Source organism: Diadema antillarum, unplaced genomic scaffold (assembly GCF_040938485.1).
Source record: "Diadema antillarum isolate AM-2024a unplaced genomic scaffold, OU_Dant_1.0 scf00000044, whole genome shotgun sequence".
Taxonomy (NCBI): domain Eukaryota; kingdom Metazoa; phylum Echinodermata; class Echinoidea; order Diadematoida; family Diadematidae; genus Diadema; species Diadema antillarum.
The window spans coordinates 912,045-938,317 of NW_027270933.1; the positions used below are offsets into that span (position 1 = coordinate 912,045).

The following is a 26,273-nucleotide window of genomic DNA, read 5'->3' on the forward strand; positions in this document are numbered from 1 at the left end:
ACATTCACATTATTGATGCACTCAGAAAAAAAAATGATGAAAATCAACGTATTATATACCATATCAAAGGTAATTTAATTGGCCGTCAAGCTAATAAGTTAATACAAAGGCAAACTTTTCACATAAGCCAGCACATTCGTTTTTACCCTTTAGGACACAAAAGTAACAATTGCAAAAATTGACATGTTGTCTTTCATTTGCAAATACCCTTCTAGATAACAATGACAAGAAAAAAATCGGTTTAACACAATGAGTGACATGAATAAGCATACGTTTTCGCTCTTTCTATCTCTTTATAACCTCAAACAAAATCAAAATGGGAAACTAAAGGGGGGGGGGATAAGAATTTCCTGTCAACTCAAACTAACTGAACAGAATTTCTTTATTTCATTCTTTTAATTTAGTTCAGAATTCATGAGACAAATTCAAGAACCAATAGGCCTACTATTTGCAATTTTCTTATATAATGTGAATAATAAAAACAATCCAAATTTTTACTATTTTTGTTGATATTGCGTCTTCTCTTATTTCATTTGAATTTGGATTTGACAGAAGATTCTTCGTTTTTTCCTCCTTTATTATAGCTTTCATTGATCTTTTGGGCTTAATAGATATTATCGAGATCATAGGTTTATGTTTTTTTTTTTTGTAATTTGTCTTTTGTTCTTCTTGCTATATGAAACAGCACTTAAATGCCATAGCTTCCTTATTTTTCACCCGATTCCGATCAAAAATTTTACCGTTGAACTCGCAATATTTTACTCTTTCTTATCAGACCAACTTATATTTGGACTGGATTTCCCCTTTAAGCCGAGGTGAGTGTTCTCTTTGATATCACGTCCTGTCAATGTTATCCTCGGAAAACAGTTTCTGAATATAGGCCTACAATTATTCATATCATGATATACGAAATACGATATATTAAATACTTCGTATCATGTAAACATGCAGTGTTTCGTTTACGAAAAATGACGCATTTCTGCCATTTCTTTATTTGCGTGTTTTCTGCGCTATTCACTGATCAGGAAATTTAAATATCGAGCTTGTCCAAAAAATACACGTACTGTATAAGTGATACACTTCATTGGCATAAGTGCCCACTGTCACACACAGACATGACAGCCCATGCAGCATCAATACGTTATTTAATCCGTATTTCACATTGGAGGGAAGTATTTTCAGCTATGAGTCACCAAGCACTTGGAACGGCAGTACTGAAATCAAAACATCATTTATTGCGTCGAGCATAAAATCATCTGGAGTATCATAGGCTTTTGTCACTTTTAGTGCGTGCACATCACCTCATAATTAGGACCTTGTAATTCTGAATATTGTCAGTTCTATGTCTTAAAGTTCAACGTAATGATTAAACAGTCACAATCTATACGTATAGATAAAGGAAACATGAGCTCTGTATGTTATGACTGGGATCAACGTTGACTATGATCGATCAGTGCCCCCCCCCCCCTTCCCCTCCTATCCCACCGAAGAGAATGCCTCCCAGTTTCTTTCCCGCACTGTGACTTTCCTGTGTTAGAATAAGTGCAGACTTCACCGATATTTGTCGTATTGCGTTCATGAATGTCTTTCTTTTCGCACGAGGGCGTATCTTTTTCACTTTCGATTATATATATATGTCTATACTATATATTCAATGGCAGGAGTGTCGCCAAAAGCGAAACGCACGACCGACTAGACTAGTCCTGGTCATTATGTAGCTAGCCCACCAGAATATCCGTGTCGCAGTTCAAGGAGTGATAATTGACTGGTGCATATCAAATCACGTATCACATTCGATTTGCCATCGTTGTCATGGCGACGGCTATCCTTCAGACAATCCTGGTACCTCTTGTGCCACGATTCCTGGTTGTTCTGATATTGTTAGACCATAATGGGAAAGACGTGTTTAATCTACAGACGTCTAACGTTACCTAATTGAAACTGTAGGCAATGAAGCTAAACAGTGTCTGCCATTTATTGTATCTTTGTTCTGCATGCTTGCAACGTGTACTTTACAATTAACAGCTTGCCTACATTATGTTGTGAGTGGAAATACTTAGTGGATTAGAAAAAAAAAATTGCGTCCTACATTAAGAACTGTCGAGTAGATTCTTCTTTCTCTTTCCCTTTTTCTCTTAGTTGACTTCTGTACACGAGTCATCGTCTTGTTTATATCGGGTCTAGAATAAAAGATATTTCAGTTTGACTGAAACAAATGGTAGCGGGGTTTGCGTAATTTCAAGCTGCCCTAATTTATCATGAAATATGCGTGACTGACTAGCAATCAATTGCATACCCTTGGGCGAAAAAAGCAGGTCAGTTTTTCAAAACAGCCTTTGTAATCCTCGAAAGCATAATTACTACCTGCTAGAAGGGTGTTTTCAATTGGCGTAACAGCTGCGTTGTTTTGTTCCTACAATTATAGACAAAACACGTAACAAAATTAAGAACATGATGAATGAGGCAAGAACTCATATCATAAAGGTTAATTTGAGAGGACTTGCCACTCTATTCACCTTGGACACAATACATGTACTGAAACAATGTGACAAGGAACTAAACAAAGTTCCTCCGTTGTTGGCATCAAATATGTGCCTTTGCAATAAAGGGCTCACACGGGTAAATATTTCCCCATAGAGACGTGTGTAAAAATTCAAAATTCAAACAATTCTGTAAAATAGCTGGGGGAAATGAGGTGTTTCATTTTCACTAACCTGGATAAGTGAGATATACCCTTTCATCCATCAAATTTCCAAGGGAGGTTCTTCAGCTCAAACTCTGTCCAAGGTTTCGCAAAGCCAGACTACGAGTTCTTTTCACTCAAAAAGAAATCACCTATTTTCTGTACATGCACCCGACCAAATATAGTCCCTTCAAATTCCATGAGAAAAGCTTTCATCTTCCAACCAAAATGAAGTTTGTGGAGGAATTCATACTCAATATCTGCAGCTATTTAGTTTTTGCCAAACTTCATTTCTGATTTTCAATTATTTTTTTTCTTCCAGTTTATTTCAGTATCTTTGGTACGATTAAATGTGAAGCAGTCAGGGACATTCCATTTTATTACAGGTGTGAGCCCTATAGGCACTTCTCCCTCATTACGATATTTCTGGCATTTATGTCAGCTGTTGGCTGTCTTGTGGCGACAGCTGGATGTTCTGTCCAATATGATAACTATTGCACATGCATCGCGCACTTGAGACGAGGCAAGAAGAAATTGTATTCAGCTTGAACAGCGATCGCTCATTTATAATAATAGTACTGTGGTCTGAGGGGGGAAACCAACATAATTATCAAGTCGATTGAGTCTATGCAGCAATATCAGAAGAACACATCAGTATAGTATGGAAAAGATATAACAAAATATCAAGATATTTATACACAATTTCCTCTCTTTTTTAAAGAAAAGGGCTTATTCCCTCGACTTGTTACAGACATTATGTTAAGGGTAATAGTGCTCCCTGCAGTTCATAAAATTGGGTGAGTCGATCGCTCTTTTACAACACTAAAAAAGTGAAAACACGATGCACTTCTTTATAGCTTTCTTCGAATAGTATTTCATGTATACGTGACATCACACATTGTTGAAGTCTTCCTATCCAGCGTTTGCGGCGCCGAGACGTTGAAATCTATGATTGAATATAATATGTATATATAATATATATATACATATATATATATATATATATATATATATATATATATATATATCAATATATATATATATATGATATATATATATATATATATGATATATATATATATATACATATATATATATACATACATATATATATTATACATAAATATATATATATAATTATATATATATGTATAACATAACTATATACATATATACTTCATTTGCGAAGAAAAAAAAACACATGTGCGCTGCATGAGTATTGGAATGAACTTCAAAATAAACTGAGCGTTGCATCACATGATTCTAATTTCAAATGAAACCTTTAAAGCAAGATCTCCATAACAGTTACGACATACAAAATGTGTATTCTACTTCTTGGTAACTTTTTCTTCTATCCTTGTACTCCGGAAGGATCCAAGGATCCCTGACCAGGAACACAAGTGTAGGCCTATATGGTACCTGTCGCGCTCTACAAGCCCTTTATCTTATTCGTCATTCGAAATCCCGTGAGCGCGGCAGCTTGGCGGTCGCCATAGTTACGCGGCTTGGTTTCGGGGCTTCTGCCAGAATGCGGCTTCTGCACAGTATTCTTTTTGCGTGCCATGTTTACCTGTTTATTGATAAGTTTCTTACAATCCTACCTTGTAAGTAATACGGTCACCTATATGATGTGATGTGTGTCATCTATGTAAGTGGCAAACAAATTAAAACAAGAAGAAACTAAATCATCCCTGTGTTTAATAGCAATACTCACAATTAATATTCTTTATGTAAAGCGAAGTGGCTCTTATACTGCAGACAGAGTGAGCATTCCAATATACTACCTTAACCCCTTCTTTGCCAATGAGTCGTATGTCACATTGCATACACATTGTACACATAAACTTAAGGACAGGTGGCATGCAGAGTGTTGACCAGTTTTATAAGCTGAACTGGATGGGCTAACATGTTTCAATTCGAGTTTATGCACGTGACAGCCAGCCCGCTTACCCATGGCGTCGAATATACCGTTTCCTTTCAAAACATTGTAAGCTTTTATCACAGGAATTGTCCTGCTTACCTGACTTCTTAGACATGTAATAGAGAAAAAAAGCTGCTCATCTGGTGTACTTGAATGAGGTAGAAAATCCTAAGGCTGAAAAGCTCCATTGTTGCAATGGAGCTTTTCAGCCAATATTATTGACCTATAGTCGTGACTGCCAATATTATTGACCTATTGACTGCAGGTTACTACCCTCCATTTGCATGATCATTGAGTTCCATTTAATCTGGCTTGGTCCACTGATGAGTATCCATAGGCCTATGCTCGAATATGTAGACACAGAGAGAGCAGACAAGGTAAACCAGGTCAAAATCATGTTCGTGAAGTCCACATACGGGCAGAATAATGAAAAAAAATGATTTAAAAAATATCCTGGAGGATCAATATACCAGTACTGTACACTAGTGCTGGCAAATGTAACATTCAAAACTCCATTTTGGAAATAACACAAACGGGATGACATTAAGGGAGCAAACTTTGCTATGTGGCAACAGGAATACATGTACAGTGCCCTAATGATAATGCTATACTGCTACTTCTCCTCTACTACTACTACTACTACTGCTACTACTACTACTCTACTACTGCTGACTACTACTACTACTACTACTACTACTACTACTACTACTACTACTACAAGGCCTACTACTACTAATAATAATGATAATAATAAAAGCAATAATGATTATTAAAATAACATGACAGCAATGGAAGTAATTATTTTTATGACTAATATGATGTAATAATATGAATTATTACAACATCAGGGACTACGACCAACGGTGTTCCTATTAGCATAATGATAATTCATAATTATAACTGACCCTGCATCACCCCCCCCCCCCCCAACCCCTAATCACCAGACATGGATTTTCAGTGGAGGACGAATTCTGAAAGAGCTGAAAGAGCAATCTCTCACCATCTCTCAACTTTAAAATGACATGTAATTCAATACAAATGGACTTTTCAAACTCATCTTGATAATATATATATATATAGAAAGTACACACTCAGGGAAAGTATTTACTGAGAAAAGAATCTTGAAGTTAAAGGTCTAGTCACGTGGGTAGAGTCACCTGGTTGTGCTCTCTGCAGTAAATGGAACAAAAGACAGGATACCAAACCCCATGGCTACCACTATGAAGGGATTATCAAACCAAACTTTATATTATTAAGTAAATCCTATTCATGACCCCTACTATTCCAATGCAACAGCATCCTCCTTTCAAAAGTTATTGGAGTTGGAAGTGAAGAGTATCCGAAGGGTTTTTAGTGCTCTGAATCTGTAAGGCTGTGAAAACCTGCGTCACACCTAAACAAGGTGTTCTAGAAAAGGAATACAAAGACAATTTTCCATTTAACCTGGTGAAGTGTCCCCGCCTCACATCCAACTGGACCCCATGGAAGACCAGCTTATAGCATAGCTGAATATGCGCTATCCAGCCATCTTCTCAGATGGAAAATGAACAAACAAATATTCGCTTCATGACACCAAACTGTTTGTACTTTTTATCTCTTTCGGAAAATAATATGAAGACTAAAAACTGATGAGGTGTTCTTTGGCCACCTGTTTTAAGTCCTCATGAAAAAATCTTGTCGCCCAACTTTTTAGTTATAGTTTTGTGATGCACAGTCACCAATACTTTTCTATGATATACTTCTCTACAATCATGACAATATAGAAAAAAGTAGATGAACTGCAGACCATAATGGTATTGGTAAGAGAGCGAGAAAGCAATATTTCTGACTAGTATATTTTACAGCTTTCCATCCCCTATCCTCTCTCCATACCCCCACTCCTCCATTTCTCCTTTCTCCATCCTTCTTACACACATACATTACTTTCAATCACTCTTCCTCTCCCCCCCCCCCCCCATTTCTCCTTCGGACACTCTTACACCTGTCTTTGTGAAGATTATGTAACTTCTTTTGTTCATGGATATCCTAAGCCTATTGAAGTGTGTCCGAAAGCTTATTCAAATGCAAACAAGGATGGAACCACAGTGAGAGAACTCGAAAGGCCTGCAGATGGTAACATTAATAGCACAGAGCTACGAGGAACGATCGATTAGTGAACTGTATATATGCATGTATCACACAGAGTCTTCCTTAGATATATTCAGCGATTAGATCTCTTAAAAGTTACGAAGAGCTGGCAAAACACGACGGGGAAACTTGTTCAAAGGTTTTAAGGAGTGATGAATTCATCATTATTGTCCTCCAATGTTGCGACGGGGAGACACAAACCTGTAGTAAGAAGATACGGAGTGAGGATTGGAAAGGTGGAAAATCACACATGTAAACACGTCTTGGTTCCCTGCAGGTAAGTCTACTTTTATACAATGTACACGTTGGTGTAGAGTTCTTTCACCGCAATAAGTAACAGAATGATATCCTGTTAGTTTCACAAGGCATTTATAGATAGTTCCTCTGGCTTATGAACAAGAAGGTGATTCTCACCTCTGTGACTATGAACAATATTATGTATTCCACTCAGGACCACACCGCAGGACAATCATTTTACAATCAAACAATGTTGCAAACATCAAATTTGAAAAGCCAACACTTCACTAGAATATAGTAGATGTCATCTACTATATTCTAGTGAAGTGTTGGCCTTTTATACACTTAAATGTATATTATAAATTATTTGTCTGCTGGTGTTTTTTTTTTTTTTTTTTTTGGGAAAATCAATCCAGTTCAGTTCGTAAAATTCACAAACCGACAGCAGAATACATGGGCTTGCGTCTGCTTTGAGTACCAGGGTATATGCACGGTATTGTTGACATTGTTTTTAGCCAAATCCTACACAGGGAGAGACCTTGTGTGATATAGGTCTGATAGTATGTATCATAATATGGATTATATAGGCCTACTCACTTCCTGTAATGGAGTACCTGTACTTCTCCTATAACTTAACGTTACACCAAGAGCATTAATGAGCTCGTAAAAATCATCAGGTCATCAGTTTCACTATGCTATTACATTTGTTCCATGGTGTTACATTGTACTGAAGATATGCTGTACCTGATATACTGCACACAATCGTTTCCTGTTACACGTTTCCACCTATAGCATGGCGTTGCCTGCACTGAGGCATTTAAAAAAAAATGTTTCGAACTTGAACTTAACTGTGTAATGCTGTCTATTTTATGATGGAATGGAGAATTGTTACTTTCGTCAAAATGAGCTATGCAGGCTTATACAATGTACCTATCTGTGGATGTTCTTTTTATCGTGAATGAATAAAATGGATGAACTATAGAGTGCAATTCCACATCATCTGCAAAGTAAACTAAAGGAGTAGAATAAACTCAGTCAAACATCAGAATGACAGAAATTATAGACCATGTCGGACATGTATATTATAGCAATTATAGCAAACTTTCAAACGTTTTCATTTAAGACATGCAAATTCGAAGATTCGATTAATTTAAATCACTCCATAACTTTTCCTTTTAATAGTATCACATGTTGGTCTGACTTGCAAGAAACATCTACCACACTATTTTGTTTCATTCTACTCTTTAAATCAATGTCAATTTCAGCATGGAATTGCACTCTAATAGCCTCAAACTTCTCTACGTTTGTAGTATGTGCATTGTTGTACCATGATATAACAGACTGAACATGCTGGGATGTACGTTTATTTTGTAACAAATATATGTCATTTGTCGCACTCGGCGCCTTATTTTGCAGTTTATTTTTTTCTTCCGTTTACAAGCTAATTCCGGCCAAGCTGAATGGTAACCATTTTTTAACTTAAGTTTAAATCCGTTTAACCTTTGAGGTGGAGGGATTCAGTTGTGTTGTTGAGATTAATTGTCAGGCATCAGATCCAAGAATCACGTAAATTATGCGAAGACAGTTTCGTACGTTAGTAGTCATCTATTTCCTTCTTGGAGTTTTAACTTGGACGTTAGTAAGGCCCCGCACTCTATCTCTACATCTCAACTGTATTCAGTGCAGTATTTCACAGTTTAAGCAAAATGCACAGATGTCATAGATAAAATTATTCGCTACAGAGAGTTTGCATGGAGCTATTTGAATTAAACGTTGAGTAATCTTTCTTGCTATATACTTATCGTTATGACTGCAATCATGTCAAATGCAGTCATAAAGCTTCACTGAGTCTTGTCAATACGGAATGAGACAGTATGCATGTAAGACATGGGAATGAATCTAAAGCTATGACGGTGAATGCTATTTTGCATATCCGGTAATAAAGCAAGTTGCACGGGAAAACGTATTGTATCATTTTAAATGCAGTCATAAAGCTTCACCTGAGTCTTGTCAATACGGAATGAGACAGTATAAGACACGGAAATGAATCTAAAGCTATGACAGTGAATGCTATTTTGCATATCTGATAATAAAGCAAGTTGAACGGGAAAACGTATTGTACTTCTAATTCTTCAGTGCTTTTATTAACTTTTTGTCTCTGTGTAGTTTTTCGTCAACTGTCGTGCTCACCGCAATAAAGATTTTTCTCTTGCACACGCGCTCTCAATGTATTGTCATTTTTGTCATTATGATAACATGTTGCGTGCTATGTTGTGTGTCTTTTTTTTGTGATGTGAGGGGGATTGACCAAGACACACGAACACAGAAATCAAAGGAAAAAACCACATATCTAACAAAACTAGACATGTCCTGACTTATCTTTTGAATGAGGACGAACAGAATATAATGGGAAAAGAGACAGGAATAATTATCGTGCAAACTTTACCATCACTTCGTCAATATGTCTAGTCTTAATGAGATAGCTCCCACACGCCACTTTCCACCACACACCTGGGGGGCGTTTCATCAACGAGTTCGTGAGCGTGTCGATATTTAAGCAGGTGTAACGCTTTCGTGGATTTTTGTTTCTTTTTTCTTGCCGTGCTGTGTTTGAATTTATACCAAAATCACCGCGTTTGCGAGCATTGTTGAATTTTGCACGCTAATTTCCCTCACGTTTTATCTTTATTCATAAATTTATTCTTTAATTTGTTTATTTATTCATTCTGAACTGCACGTCTTAAGTATGTTGCACCTTTCCCGTTCCGCACTCGACTTGCTGTGCAATTTAGTCTCAACAAATATAGATTCCGAGCTTGTGTTCATTCCTCAGGTCTGTTCCCAATTAAAGCAGGATTCGTCGTCACATTATTATAGCTGACGTCTGTTCCGTTTTGGAACCATGCAGCAGCTTGAGTTAGAACAAGTGAAAAGTTCCAAAATGCCCAGTGGAAAACAGTGGGCAGCCGCTGGGCTGGTCTTCCTCGTGGTGGCCATAAATGTCTCTGTATTCATGCCCACTGTCTTAAAGCCCGCCACTCTTGTATTTTATGCCGAGGACGAATCTCACAGTGACGTCAGAGGTAAGACGTTTGCTTGTTTGTTTTGGAATTGATTAATGTTGCTACTATAAGGAAGCAGTTGCATACATGTTTCTGAGCAAGCTCACTTCGGAACCAATGTCTTGAAATACGTCCCATTTGAAGGACTACAATTGGATGTATAGCAATAGGGATGAAGTGCCTTGCCTGAGGTTGATTCGAACTCAAATTTTACCTTTAAGAATATCGTCATCTTATCCATGACACCCACAATGACTGTCATCTCCTCGTGTTTTCATGGACATTAAAGGTAAAATAGGTTTAACATCTGTGTACCAGAATCCAATGTGCAATACATCACGTGCAGGTTGCAGTCCATTGATTAGATCGTCGACATGGTTAAAAAAAATAAAACAAAGTATAACACTGAGGTTGGCGTGTAAACTTGAAACGTGTAAACTTCCCTTAATACAGAGTTTAGGCAACAAGTTAAGTATTTCAGAGGGAACATTCCCTCGTAGGTCATTGGTACAGCAAGTAACATCGCAAACCTTTTCTATCATTGATCAAATGACAATTGAGACAATTTACATTGGTACCATTATGTTTGTTTGTTTGTTTTTTTAAACCACAAGCGTGTAATGAAATACTGTGAAAGATATTTTGTAGCCTGGAGCTGGAGATATAAGAAACAAAAGAACAACGGCGTAGCCAGGATTTGATCTTGGGGGGGGGGGGCGGTTAGTCTGCGAGGGAGCGAAGCGACCGAGCCCGAGCGAGCGGAGCGAGCGAGTATATTTTGGTGTAGGGGGGGGTATTACTTCTTTTCACTGGGCGACTGAACCCGAGCGAAGCGACCGAGCCCGAGCGAGCGGAGCGAGCGAGGGGGGGGGGGTGGGAGGGGGGTGTCCCCCCTTCCACGGTAAGAACTTTTTGCATTTTGATGTTGTAAATGGTGCAATTTGATGCATGTTTTGCGCGTTTTATCGACGTGAAACAGTGCCACTTGTTTAAGGTAGCAGTATATTTTAGTGTAGATTATTATTGAACAATTTGCCTATAAAATGGTACAAGTTAAATACACTTCTTGTATAAATTCTTTTCACTGAATATCATGAACGCGACTGAACCCGAGCGAGCGGAGCGAGTGAAGGGGGAGGGGAGGGTGTGGGAGGGGGTGTCCCCCCTCCCACGGTGAGAACTTTTTGCATTTTGATGTTGCAAATGGTGCAATTTGATGCATTTTTTTGCGTGTTTTAACGAGTTGAAACAGTCCTACTTGTTTAAGGTTGCAGTGTATTTTGATGTAGATTATCATTGAACAATTTGCCTATTTAATGGTATAATTTAAATACACTTCTTGTATTAATTCTTTTCACTGAATATCATGAACGCGACTGAACCCGAGCGAGCGGAGCGAGCGAGGGGGGAGGGGAGGGGGTGTCCCCCCTCCCACGGTGAGAACTTTTTGCATTTTGATGTTGCAAATGGTGCAATTTGATGCATGTTTTTGCGTGTTTTAACGAGTTGAAACAGTCCCACTTGTTTAAAGTTGCAGTATATTTTAGTGTAGATTATTATTGAACAATTTGCCTATAAAATGGTATCATTTAAATAATCTTCTTGTATTAATTCTTACACTGAATATCATGAACACTGTCTGTTCAGCAGTCAAACAGAAAAAGCATGCACACGAGGGTGTAGATAGGGGAATATCCCCTCCCACACGAAGGTGATTTTGCATTTTCAGACCTGAAATTTAGCGATCTGTTGCAAATTTTTGGTGCAATACTTTTTTATCGAAGTGATAAAATCACGGAATTTAGCTCTTATTCCGAATGTGCACCATCTGTGTGTACACTGTATGTATAAAGTCTAGTGAGGTAGAGCTTAGGGGAAGGGGGATTCCTCCTCCCGCTCGCGGAGCTTTTGCGTTTTTAGAATTGAAATAAAGAGATCTGGGTATAGCCACAGTCTACTTCTATGCATGGCGGAAGGGGGGGGGGGGAGGGGCGGGCGAGCAGGGAGAAGGCGTGGGCGAGTGTTATCCCCACCCTTCCCTTCCGATTGAGCTTTTGCCTTTTTAAGGTTGAAATTGAGATATCTCGTCTACGCACATTTGATGGAATCAACATTTGGAAAATGGAACCCTGATCATTTCAACAACATTCCTTGTTATGAAATAAATGAGGTATCTTTAGAAATGTTTTGTGTCAGTTTATCTGATTAAGAATGACACTTAATACGTTTTGTTGTCAAACGCTTGACACAACACACACACACACACACACACACACACACACACAAACTGATGGGGGGGGGGACTGAGGGAGGAAAGGGTCGATTAAAAGGGGAAATTTCCCTTATACAATCATGAGGGAACCTTGAGTTTTCGGAATATTAGTGATAAGTCTTGTGCACTCAGAATTATTCATAATTTTTTTGTAAATCTAAAAAGTGTACTCAGCTAGGGAAAGAGGTACAGAGGGGGAGGGTTTGGGAGGGGGTATCCCCCTCTCAAGCACGAGAAATTTTGCATATTTTGAATTGAAATTCAACGATCTGGTGCACACTTTGAGTGAAATATTCAAAAAAATATCTTATTTGATGAAAGGTTGCAAAGGAGACCCGCTTCATGTGCATGCATACAGTATACACGCATTTTTTTCCGCCTCCCAAATCCCCGGTCCAAATCTTGGGGGGGGGGGGGGGGCGATCGCCCCCATCGCCCCCCTGGCTACGCCAGTGCAAAAGAAGTATCAAATATGAGCGAAGAAATGCACTCGCGACTAACTGTCTAAATGTTGTGAAAAAGAACAGCAAATCATGATACTATACTCGGGTGGTAATAATGTTTGCATTAGACAGCTGAGTGCGAATTAACGTCTCATCAGTATGAATGCAACGGTTAGGAAGAACAATTAATCTGTAATTAAAAAAAAAAAATCCAGTTCTGGTAGATCGATAGTTATTTGACGTTGCGTTAATTCTAGCTGCTGTTATCGAACGTCGCTCATTTTCCGTTTTTTGTTTTTTAATATCCATAGATGAGGACGCCGTGACAACAAGATATCCGAATGAATCAAGTTGTCATGACAACATGAACAAGTCACGTGACTGTGCAACTGGTGGTCATGTTCCAGCGGTAGGTGCTTTATATTAGGAATATCAATCTAGGGCAACATTGAGATATAAGTGTACTTTACTATAATTGTATGAGCTACCATGCCAAAAGTGGTCAGGTGGTAAGAAATGGCAGTTTTTACGAGTTATAATGACAAGCACGGTCAAGACAGCTGTGTAAAGGAACATGATTCGTGCTGAATTTTGCAGTGAATACAGACGACGGCATAACATCGTTTGTGAGATCCATTTCATATTCATGCGGCCATCTAATTAACTGGATATCCTTGAAACAGATGCTAGGTTCCCTGGTTTGACCCACACGGGAATCGCTTTCTCCGTTATTTTGTTTCTTTCTTCTCTCTGAATCTACTATTTGTTTTCTTCCTCGAGTCTCTCCATTTTCTCTTGTAATCCCTTGATCAACCAACACTTTTCTTTACCTCTCGATCTTTATATTCCCCACTCCTTTTGTGACGTATAAGTCTGAAAGAAGTGCGGTGGTTTTTGCGAGCAACTAGTGCTTCAGTTTTATAAAGTCAACTTCAAATAAAAAAGAGCCTTATAATGTCCATAAAGGAGACCTCCGGATGATTTACAGATTTTAACAGTTGAACATCAATAAATTAGTTATACTATTAGGTACAGAATTTATAGTGTTTGGGATGAGGAGTAGGAATTCAATGTTTTCAAAAATTATAACAAATTGTAATGAACAAGGATGATGACAATACCATGGCAGCCTCACCATAAGAATTCATGAGTTGGAGATTAAGCAAGCAGAACAAAAGAAGGAGGTATGCATAGATTCTACACAGGGAAGCTGTATTGTAATGAAATTACACTGCTTCAATATTGAAATATGTGAGTCTCTATATCATCATCATTGTTCAGTGTAATTTGTTTAAGATCTTTTTCGTTTTTCTGCTCAAGGACCACAATAAATTTCATAAGTCTATACATGGAGTTGTCGATTTATGTAGGACTTCTACATGATGTGAAATTTTGAAAATGTCTGGAATAACCCTTTACTTTGCTTCCGTCGCAATAATTGCTCTCAACCAGCTGTCGAATTTGTGACAAGTGAAATAATATATGAACAATAATAAAAGCAATTTGATATGGAAGTTATAGTAATTTAAATCACAACACTAAAAAGAAGAAAAAAAGTTCGAGAGAATTAAGAAAACGTTTTAATAGATAATGCTTTCATGTGCATGCAAGATATATTATGTCATATTCTGGTGGTGGCTGATTTAGTTTATTTTCCATGTTGCCAAACCTGAAAGCTACAGGTGTACGGTTTCAGGCTCTCTCTCTCTGAGACTGGGCTGCAAAACAGGCTTCTGTTCTTTAAATTCAACACTTCCATCTATACTGGGCAATGTTACTGTCAGTGCTAGAAGGACATTGGGATTATTCAACGCCTCAAGGTGACAAAATGTCGAAATATGCATTTGGTCTTTTCCTAATTTCAAGCCTTTAATAGTAGTAGTGGAAATTATACTAGAGTCTTCTTTATCCAGGATAGCCTCTTTAGTGTTGCCACTAATCTACCAGAGGGCCCTGCCACTATCATTACCCTAGCGTTGCCAGGCACCAATTTATACACCTGGGTCGAGAGGGACGTGGTGGGTAAAAACCACTTGTCCAAGAACGTAAGCACTGGGCGAGAATCGAACTCGGGTCCTCCGATTGGGAGTTAAAAGCCTTATCCACTATGCCACAGCGCCCCCACTTTTCGTTCTCCTCACCAGTAACGGCAGTTTTACAGGGGTATGGGCAGGATATTTTAACTTGGTGTGCAATGAAAGGCGTGAATCTTTGTCTATCTTGGTCTTGAACACGATTTCCAAATTTTTCTTTTTATTTCAAAGACTGGTGTATGTACACCGTTAAAAGAAATGACCTCGTAGTCTTGACGCAGTGTTATTTGTCTCTCCTGTCGCAGATTCGGCATTTCGCTGATACACGCAGTTCGACACTTCAAGACGACGACCTCTACAGCGTCCAAGAACTCGTCCAGGTGGAACGCCGGGCGCACCTCCGCGCAACATGTCGACAATACGGTCTCAACGGCTCAGTGAATGATTTGATGCAACATGACCTCTCTCGATTTATTGTCGATGAAAAATACAAGCTCATCTACTGTTCAGTCCCCAAGATCGCATCAACAAGCTGGAAGCGAGTTCTCCTCGTGCTGCGAGGAGTTATGGACGACCCATACGATCTCTCTCAGCCCATTGTCAACAACAAGGTCGCTCCGAAAAAGTTGAAGTACTTGTCGTTTTACAAGCGAGCTGATGTCAAACGGATGCTACAAGACTATGTAAAATTTATTGTAGTGCGAAACCCATTTTCTAGGCTACTCTCCGCATTTAGGAATAAGCTGGAGCCGAACTCTACTTTCGAGCGGGCCTACAAATTTCAAGAACGCGCAGGCGCCTCTATTCAGCGACGTTATAAGTCGAAGCGAACCAAACCAAGTCCAGCCGCAAAGAAGATACGAACCCCACAAGGAACCTTACTTTACGATCTCACTTTCTCGGACTTCGTCAAATTTTTGATTGACCCGAAACCAGGTCCCATGCATGAATGGCAAGAAAATCGTCACTGGGCCAGAGTAAGCGAGCAATGTTACCCGTGTCTCGCGGACTTTGACATAATCGCTAAATTCGATACGTTAGCTGACGATGCTGCCTACATCCTTCATCGGACACACGCCGACTCAGTGGTCCAGTTTCCTTCACAGAAGGGGAGCAGTCCGACCTACAGTTCGTCAAAGCAGATCATAGAGTCGTATTTTGCTACTGTCTCTCGAAACGACGAGTCTGCACTGTACAAGAAATACAATTTGGACTTTGAACTATTTGGGTACAATAAGCCCAAAAGGATTTCATGATGAGGCTTAATTGCCATTCACTTAGATTTTGATCAAGACCTGTAGCAATAGTAGATGATCCTGTAAGTCTTGAAAAGGTAGTCGTCTGTTATCGTTATCGCCAATGACAGAAAGGCCCTGTCACAGATGCGTTGTGGGATTCCTCGGTGCCATTGTCACTTCCGGTTGTCTTGCGCACGCCTTAGTTCCCATGCAATTAAATGTAATTTTCGTTTGCTTTTCTTTTGTTGCTACTTTCGTCGTCGCTTAGAATTCAACAACAAAAAAAGAGTTTGAAATGTCAAAATTTTACTGATTTGCGGTCACTGGAGTTACGAGTCACTTCTTCAAGGCTTTAATGTGCTGATCACATGATGGCAAGCGAAAAAATCTTCAATAAAAAAATACCCCTGCATAATGACGGAACGTGGCCGGAGTGCATAGGCAGCCAAAACCGGGGCAAGTTTGTCCCCTGAGCTATCCCATAATGCATATCAAATGCTGGTCTGCGCACGGCACCTAGGTATCGGCGAAACCGAGAATATGTATCTAGCCGTAAGTGCATCAAGGCATTATATCGCTGGGAAGCATCTATTTAACAGTGAAAGCAAAATCCTATTTAATTTACAATTTTTATGATTGCAATCATATTAATTTTGAAGTAGATTTGTTGAAAAAATACATTCCATGGAGAACAGTTAACATAACGTGCGATGGAAATATATAAGCATGAAATGTGAATAAAATGCTGTATTGATAAATGCGCAAGCCCCTATGATATACTGTATAGTATTCAAACTACACCGGGAATCGTACATGGATCACAATCAAATTACAATGTGACATCTCAACAACATTTCTCTTCATAAATCGCGAATTCAATCACCTCTACGTTTCAAATGCTTTAATTGTCGATCATGGAAATTTAGATTGGGTTCATGATTTCCAGTTCCATGAAAGGAAAAAAAAAATTCTGAACCTTTTTTTTTGAACACTATACTCCCTTTATAGATACATGTACATAAATACAGTGTCATTTCCTCGACATGGAGCTTTCGCGAATTGGAACCGTCATTGTTCTATTTCTTTTTTTTTTCTCCGTATGGAAACTTTCGTAAATTGCCACCGGCGTTCTATGCATTTTTTAGAATTACGCGCATTTTGCTTTCGCGAATCTCACAATACACAGGCTTGCGGGCTTTAGTCAACAAAATACATCAATCTGTTACATTTCTGTAGTAAGAAGATACTCTAATAAACAGCTAGCGGCGAATGAACAGACATTGTATACAAAATACGATGCAAATAATGTGACAATTCCCGTAATGCTGAATAGCATCGAAGGTATGATCGATTCCAGTAGCATTGAATCTGAAACCCACGTCTGCCACAGATTATTGTAGAATCTATTAACATAAACAGGATAAATCCTCCACAAAATAGAGGCGCATCTTACTCATGTTCATCAGTCTTTGCCCCACAGATCAAGACAGCAGACAGCAAACTTTTTATCTTATTGCCAGAGAAAATCCGCGGGAGCGCATGTAATTTTGCCCGCTAAATTTAAAAGTTTACAGAGCCTAAGGTACGGTCTGGTAGGAAGGGGGGGGGGGGTCCCCATGCACCCTCCGAACACATTTTTTTTTTAACTTACTTTTTTATAACCCTCAAGGTGTCTAGTTAAGGATTTTTTTTTTGTGCCCAAGAAAAAATCGTGTCCCATGGGGGTCATTGGCGGCCATCTTGGCAGTCATCTTGGATTTTCAGGGAAACTCATTAATTTCCATTACATTTGAACCACACAGCGTATAATTACAAATAAAACATTTCTTCAGGGTAAATGTGACATGAGGAATCGATTAAAATGATTATTTATATGATTAAAGCAATTACCCCCATGGGACACGATTTTTACTTGAAAAAAAAAAATCATTAACTAGACACCCTAAGGGTTACACAAAAAAGGAGTGTGCGGGGGGACCCCCCATTCCTACCAGACTAAAAAGCCAGAAATTTGCCTACCAACAAGTAGGTGAATTTATGCATATAACACGTATAAGGAACGTTTTGTTTTGTTTTTTAAGGGATCAGGTGAGTGAAATACTTTGTAGGCTGTAGAAAAAGAAACATCCATCTATGTGTAAATATGAAAGTAACGCGGTCTGTTCAGTAAACTGTCGGCCTATCTCTCATTCCAGGTGATGAAAATGCCCATGAAATTGCATTGTATGTGTTTGTGTGTGTGTGCGTGTGTGTGTGTGTGTGTGTGTGTGTGTGTGCAAGACCTCCAGTAGACCGTTTCTGTAATGTATTACAATTTACGGATGTTTCCTTTCCTATATACAGCCTCTTAACGAACCATTTCATTAACCCACTCCCTCCCATTAAGTTCCATAATCATGCAGGAATTCACTGAGCTGTTTTTAGGTAGGCCAAGCTTCCGGCAGGCTTTGTGCATCGTGGATAGTAAGGGCGATTTATTTCTGTAAACAAAACTTGCACAAATCTGAATAAATTACAGAATCAGTTCAGTCGTAAATACAATTCCATACAAACATTTGTGATTACAGATCATCTATAGCTTTGTTCAGACGAGGGCAGTTTTGGTCGGAGTAACTTCGGAGGAAAGGTCGGAGTAGTGCCCGTCTGAACAAGGTCGTGGTAACTTTCTCCGGTCGGAGGAACTTACCACGACCTCTTCTTCCGACCAAGATACTCCTGAGTTTTTCTCGCTACCACGACTAAACGGTCGGAGTAAATTACCCGTGCGGACAAGCCCTCGGAGTATCTGTGACCTTACAAACCTTTATACGACATAGGTAAAACTTCCGGAGTCAAATGCGAGTAACGTGCGCGTGCAGTACAATTCTAACCTATAGTCGATCGCGGCGGAGAAGCTAGTGCTCAGAAATTCTCATCAACAAGAATGGAGAAGATAAATGCTGCTGGTAAAAACAAAACAAAGCAAAAACAAAACAAAACAAAACAAAACAATGGTATGGTCGACGTGCGCGGCGCTACCACTTCCGGAAGTTACACCGAACCTCCACGGTGATCCCCACGAAGGCCGTGGTAAATTGGTCGGACTTTCTTCCCACGACCGTCGTGTGGACACAGGGTCGTGGTAAGATACACGTAAGCATAAATTTGAATTCTAATAGCTGCGCCATAAAATTTTACTCCTACTAGAAAATACATCTGAACATTGCTATAGACAACTAGGAAACTCGCCTAGATGCCAGCCAGACAGCAATGATAACTTATGCATGCAAACTGGATTCCAATGGACAGTTTCTGTAATTTACCACAATTTATGGATGTTTCTTTTTCCAACAGCCTGGTAACGAAGCATTTCATTCACCTGATCCGTCCAAATTATGTTCCATAGACAGGAATTCGCTTAGTTGCTGCTAGGTCGGGCAAGCCTCCGGCAAGCTTTGCGGTTGTGAAGGCTAACTTTTGTGAACAAAGCATGCACTAAATCTACATCAGAAAAATGCAAATGACATGACTATTGTAAAGTAGCTCGTGGCTGAGTTATGCGCGACATACATGCTCTACGTTGGATGTAGACCTTGTATAACATTCTGTAGTGTATAACGCACTCCTTTCAATTTGCGCACAAGACGCTGTTAAACCAATTGGGCCAAGAGATCATAACGACAAAATAGGTTTGGATGATTAAAACGCTGGTATCGACAATGGCTAAAGCGGGACCTACATCGTTCAAGAGGAGGATGTTGACGATATGTCTTGTTATCATGGGAGTGGCATTGGCAGTTGGAATCTTCTTTTCAGATATCATTTATACGTCACGGGCTCAACCACTGATCAAATCAGGTAAGATTATGTGATACATAGGCGATATATTTGCCAAATGATTTCTTTATGGAAATTTTTCTGACTCTGTACGGTTCACAGATGGTTATTGCACGTTTATTATTATTTCAAAACGAACAGCTACAGATCCTAGCTATGAATTTACAATCTGTAAATTTAAAAAGGCACCTCCACAAAAAAAGGGGGAACCAGGAATTCTTAAAGGTTCCTAAATTCACAACAAGGGTAAATCAGTGTCCTTTTGCAGATTCGAAGCAGTATCTAGGCCTAGTTATTATTAAATCTCTTTTAAAGGAATCTCTTCGGCAACTCTCCACTAAAGTCGAAAGTGCAATTTACCTCATGTGAACCAGGTCATTTTTGTTTTGAGTTAAGCCATATATTGTTCGTTTGGGTTTCTTTTTTTAGTATGGATCAGATGTTGCATGTCCTATAGCCTTTGATGATACAAGATAAATTTACAGAAATATTTTTTGAAAATCCATGCGGAACTGTTCAATGTAAAATAAAACCAGTCCAATCACAAATTTAGATAAGGAGAAATGAAACTGCTCGTACGTGAATCAAATATGGAACACCAACAAAAACAACAACAACAACAACAACAACAACAAACTTCGGAGCAACAAGGTTTATCCAGCCTGAAAACAGGTGCAGCGCTTACCAGCATGTAGTGCCTTAAACAGACTGCTAACTAGGTTATACTAACACTTCGGGTTTCTTTCGGGCAATGACCGTGAATTTTACAGCTGTACCGACATTCAAGGCGCCTGTCACAGCTTTGCAATCAATAAGCCAGTTTGTAATTAAAATTATCTCATATACACATTTGACTAACAAGCTTTCTGTTTTCTCAGTTGGTGACGCACTTTCACTCGTTTTCAAATAGACATATTTTAATGCATACGCTTAAATGCCCGACGTACACTGACGTAGTTCAAACATGCGTAGACTATGGTGACGAGAATAAATGGTCCGTGATTTAACACTTGGGGACGCATTTGTATCACCGTTTTGCCATGTAGCATTAGCAGACTTCTCCTAAATTATTCCCAAATACTAGATTTTAATGGAAACTTTGTTGCTGTCAGGTGGATGTGTAAACTTACATGGATTATGGGAAAAATCATAACATCCCAGATCTTAGTAAATTCCGGAACCCATCATGTCCAGCTGTTGGTACAAATGACCCTTTCCGGCCCATATCTTCAGAGTGAAACTTCAAAATTATAGTATATTCCATGATTAATTATAAATTTCTTGATCGACAGTTCCATTTTTATACAAGTTTCTGCCAATTGCCGTTGTGTTCTGTAATATCTTATCAAACTTAATTGCTCTTAGAAAAACTGTCACATAAAATAATATACTGAACTACCAGATGATGATGTCGAGAAAACTTTTTTCCTATACATAGAATTAAACTTTTCAACAAGGTCGAGGAAGGTGTGTGTGTGTGTGTGTGTGTGTGTTTGTATGTGTGTGTGTGTGTGTGTGTGTGTTGTCCTTTGGTGAAACTGTGACAAAAACAAAACACTTCGAAAGAGAATCATCTTTACCTACTTACGTGAGTGATAAATACTTTGAATGGCCGAAGTAAACACACGCCAAAATCAACGACAGCTTAAACGAGTGATTTTCATTGTTCTTGGGCGGTATTTCACAAAGAAGCTAAGCCGATCTTAAAAAAAAAATCCATTCTGACTCATTTTATCTTGTATCTTAATGACTGCATGAACAAAAAAAAAAAGAAGTCTCCCAAATTTTCAAATTCATTGGGCAGTTAATACAACAACGAGGACACATGCCATATCCCACAATCTTAAGTTGACTTAGACTTAGATTCTCTATGAAAAAGCGGCCTTCTGGTTCAAATCCGACTTCACTAGTTAGGAGTCCCGTAGCGGCAGGAGTTGTGCTCATAGGCAAGGCGCCCTGTATCCATGCTGCCAAGTCCTTTGGAGTTGAGCTAACGTTGTCGTTCCTGTGATTGCTTGCTTGTTGCTTCCTTATCAACAAATCAAATCAATTATCAATTATCAAAGAATCAATTCAAGTCAAATTACACTTTGAATAATTAATATCAGGAACATTCCTTCTATCATTGATAGAAATGAAGCAGTGCGTCTTTTTTAACATTATCTCTACTCGTACATGACGTATTGTAAGCTAAGGCTCATATTTCTTGTATCTTAATTAGTCGGGGTTTTTTTTTCACAGTATGCATACTGATACTCATGATACTCGTTGTAATGTGTATCATTATTACTTAGACTATCCGTTTCGTATTGATTCAAGAATTAAAGGCAACAAAAGAAGTATCAACGTTTTGATAAATCTTCAGTCTGACAGATTACATCATCTAAAGTAAACGAAATGATGTGAGTCGACTTGGAGAGTGGACCAACTGGAAATATAGACCAATTTTAACAGCAAGGAAATATATCACATGACAACATTTGTGTTTCATGAAGCATTGATTACCCCTCAATCTTTCGTTTCTTCACTTCACATAGGTGATGATCAATTTGAAGCACGGAGTGATTTTCTCACGAACACGTCACCAATCGTTTCCTCCAATCAGGTAAAAAGTCAATACCGTTATCTCGTCGTAATATAACTCGTCTTATAACCAAGATAACCACGATAACTGTTTTGAGTTTACGGTAACACCAGGAAGAGATTAATATATTTGTTCTCTTTGATTGATTACTCTTGCAGACTATTGAAACTTTGAGTCGCACGTTGAGTCGAGGCAAACCAATAACAACCTAAGTTATAGAGAATACTTGAAATGATGATGAATGAAAACAGTAAACTAATTCATTTTTGTCTTATAACCGCCAGTAGCAATAGGTTGGCAATATTTTTTTTTTCGGTTACAGTTTGTTATTCCGAAGGTTTGTTATTCCGAAGATTCGTTAATCCAAAAAAGAAATGAGGTTCATTATTCAGAAGGTTCGATACCCGAAAATAATGTTCGTTATCTTGAAGGTTCGTTAATTCTAAAATGAATGAAAAAAAAAATGGTTCATTAGTCTGACAGTTCGTAAATCCGAAAAAAGAAATAAGGGTTCGGTTTGTTAGAGGTTCGTTTATACGCACCTTCACTTCAATTTTTGGATTAACGAACATTCGGGATAACGAACTTTCAGAATAAGGAACCTTCTAAATAACGAACTGTAATTACTGTAATCATAACAAAATCACACTTCAGAAAGCCATTTTTATATGGAAATTGAAACATGACAGATTATGAAAGAATCAATGATGGAGTAGGTTTCATTAACGTTTTCTACCTATAAAAAAAGAAAGTTAAAAAAAAATGAAAAATTTTAAAGAATCGTCGGCAAAATTCTCTTTAAGTCAGTTAACATTTATCAAATGGCTGCATCCATATCGTGGAGGAAACTCATTGTGATATGAAGAAGAATAATTATGTGTTAATGTGTTTGTTTACCACTTTATTCATCATGAGAAAATCAAATATTTCGTTAACCTTACGAAGGCGGACCATCGAGACCATGGTATTGTGATTATAAAAACTGACTCCCCAACTAAGGTTTTAAGACAAGAAAGAGGAACATATAACACATGTACGTCAATATATTTGATAGCTATTAGTATCTGTGAGGATAATGAAAATCATATCAATCACATTCTGTTTCTACACCGAATCAATGATCTGGATATCTAGGGTTAGTGGTGCATTGCAGTGAATCATAGTAACATGAAATCGACAACTTATCGTATTTCCAAATAAAGTATTCAGGTCTCAGTTGAATCTCTCACTATCTTATTTCCAATGCACAGGTAAGGTCTTTCGCCAATTCGTCAAATGGTGTCAAAATTAGAGTAGCAAACGCATCGATCCCAGCACAAACTATCATTAATGCGTCCATGGTGTCCAAACAGTCTACCCGTGCTCTGTTGGCGAACTCTAAGCGTCTTTCTTCTTCCGATGTGTCAGTTACGGATGTCCCGGTGGATTTCATGGAGGAACAGGCGAATATCCAGCGTCGTCGACGAGATCAACTCAAGAACGCGTGTCAGACATTCGGCAACGACGTCTACAGCGCGCGTCGTAAGTTGGGTACATCGATTATTGTCGATGACAAATACAAGCTCATGTATTGCTTTGTACCGAAGGTCGCCTGCACAAGCTGGAAACGTGTTTTTCTCGTTCTCAAGGGTGTCATGAAGTACCCAGATGAGCTCCCACAACCTGTCGTCAACAACAAAGTGGGACCACTTAAGCTAAAATTCATCCGATCCTTCAACGTTAGTAAGCATAAAGAAATCTTAGAAAATTACACCAAATTCATAGTTGTTCGTAAACCTTTTCAGCGTATTTTGTCTGCTTTCAAGAACAAATTGTTCGCAGGGTCTACGTCACCAAGCGCGATGATATTTCAAAAGACATGTGGTGTGCACATTCTCAATACTTATCGCTCAAATAATTCGCGTGCTTTTAACGGCAAGGTAAAAAGGATGAGAAAGAAGGGCAGAAAATTTCGTTACGATCTGCAGTTTGAGGAATTTGTGAAGTTTCTGACAAACTCGTCTGAACCGAGTCATCGACGTAACAATCCCCACTGGAAAGAAATCTACAAGACGTGTTGGCCGTGCCACATTCAATATGACGTCATCAGTCATTTCGAAACCCTGGAGACGGACGCGAACTACATTCTTCGCCTAATCAAGGCCGATGGCGTTGTGCATTTTCCCTCTGCTAATGGCAGTAGTCCGACACACAGCTCTGATCAAGCTATCTATGAGACTCACTACTCGCAGGTCTCTTCAGAGGACTTACGGCGACTCTATGACAGATATCGGCTCGATTTTGAGCTCTTTGGCTATAAGAGGCCGAGGTTTGTGTGACTAATGAAACTTTACCACAGAGGACAAGACGCATCTATTTTGCAAGCTACATTGTAATTGGAAAACGTTGAAATTTGTAATAATTTGCCTGAACATAATTATACACATGCATCGCATGCTGGTGACAAAAAAGAAAGAAAGAAAGAAAAGTATTGACGCCGAAACAAAATTAATACAGGGGATGTTTTACTATTTAAAATGGTGTCTGTTTTTTTTAAAGGAATAATGTGGGTGTCTACTTATGAATGACACTTCATTTTCGAAATGCTTTCCACATAAAGTTCTGGTTTGATATCCAAGTGCTAAATATCACTCTCATACTAAAAAGAGTGCAAAGGAATGGCTGCCATTCCTTTGTTGTTGTACAAGTTTGTCTTCATGGTCGGCAATATCATAATTCTAAAGAATAAACAGTGTAATGACGGGATTCACATCTTGGGCAATTTCGTATCTAAAGTTGAATGTTTTACGTACGTGTTCTACGTTATACCATACGGTATAGATGTATACATTGACTTCGAAGTCAACTTCATATTCTTGAGAATCATAGGGTCCTTTGTATTATGATACAGTGAAAGGAATATAGGAGATATTCACAACAAACGTATGAAATACATCACAAGGTGGATTATCCCTTAAACTCTTAAATGCAATCAAAACATTCCTTTGAGTTCAAGTCAAATATTACACCATGTGGGAGGGATAATTACTGGATAGTCATAATTATGATATTGATTAACTCATTTCTTTCCTTTTCAACAAAGTGAACATACAACCTGTAGTTACCGGTTGAAATTAGATTGACCATGTATAAGAAATTACATTAAAAAAAGAGAAAAGGTTCATTGACATGATAAAAGCTAAATGTACTCTATTCGCTGTAACGCACACGCACTCACGAAAACACCTTTCTATGCAAATAGCAACCAACAACTGGGAAAATGAAAGATCATTGAACACTCTGATAATATTAATCAAAATGTGCGACACTGATGGTATCTAGTTACCATGGTAATTATAGCAACGCGTGCATAACAGTCATGACAAGACTGTTGAACTACATATATGTATCTAATAGCAACACCCACCACGCTAACGATACAGTAATTATGAAAATCAGCATTTTAGTTACTAGCACTCACTCGGTACATGGTGCACTTCTTTTTATATCACTCTTGATCCAGATGATTATTTTAACCGAAACGCACACTTAAAAAAAAGTAGAAACACAGATTCGCTCCACATAAATCATAGTGTCGCAAATATATACAATTTCTGTACCTTTCCACCGTAAGTTTTGGTAAGCTAAACCAAGACAGTAACCTGTACTTTATTGTACATTCATCAAATGGCTTTGCAGTGTAGGCCAACAAAACGCACAAACCATCACAATGTATAGCCAAGCCATATAATAATTCATTGTTTGTATAATTGCGTGTATTGAATTGAATTTCAGTTATACAACTATGACTGAACTATCATAATGGACAACAATAAATTCATCCATGGAGGAAAGATAATTCATTATGCATTGTATCG

General features: G+C 38.5%; 2 protein-coding genes across 2 annotated transcripts; both read left to right on the forward strand.

Moving 5' to 3' along the window:
* Positions 1–9,909: 9,909 nt before the first annotated feature.
* Positions 9,910–18,049, forward strand: LOC139713675 (carbohydrate sulfotransferase 10-like). Its single transcript, XM_071625378.1, has 4 exons — positions 9,910–10,051; positions 13,057–13,154; positions 15,084–16,009; positions 18,013–18,049. The coding sequence occupies exons 1-4, from the start codon at positions 9,910–9,912 to the stop codon at positions 18,047–18,049; spliced, it is 1,203 nt and encodes a 400-aa protein (XP_071481479.1).
* Positions 18,050–23,753: 5,704 nt separating this feature from the next.
* LOC139713683 (carbohydrate sulfotransferase 11-like) lies at positions 23,754–24,734 on the forward strand. Its single transcript, XM_071625390.1, has one exon. The coding sequence runs from the start codon at positions 23,754–23,756 to the stop codon at positions 24,732–24,734; it is 981 nt and encodes a 326-aa protein (XP_071481491.1).
* Positions 24,735–26,273: the final 1,539 nt, after the last annotated feature.

Coding starts and splice junctions, on each gene's coding strand:
- LOC139713683 (XM_071625390.1), top strand. CDS start 23,754: ATGGTGTCCAAACAGTCTACCCGTGCTCTGTTGGCGAACTCTAAGCGT.
- LOC139713675 (XM_071625378.1), top strand. CDS start 9,910: ATGCCCAGTGGAAAACAGTGGGCAGCCGCTGGGCTGGTCTTCCTCGTG. Junction 10,052..13,056: donor ATCTCACAGTGACGTCAGAG/GTAAGACGTTTG, acceptor TAATATCCATAG/ATGAGGACGCCGTGACAACA. Junction 13,155..15,083: donor CTGGTGGTCATGTTCCAGCG/GTAGGTGCTTTA, acceptor CTCCTGTCGCAG/ATTCGGCATTTCGCTGATAC.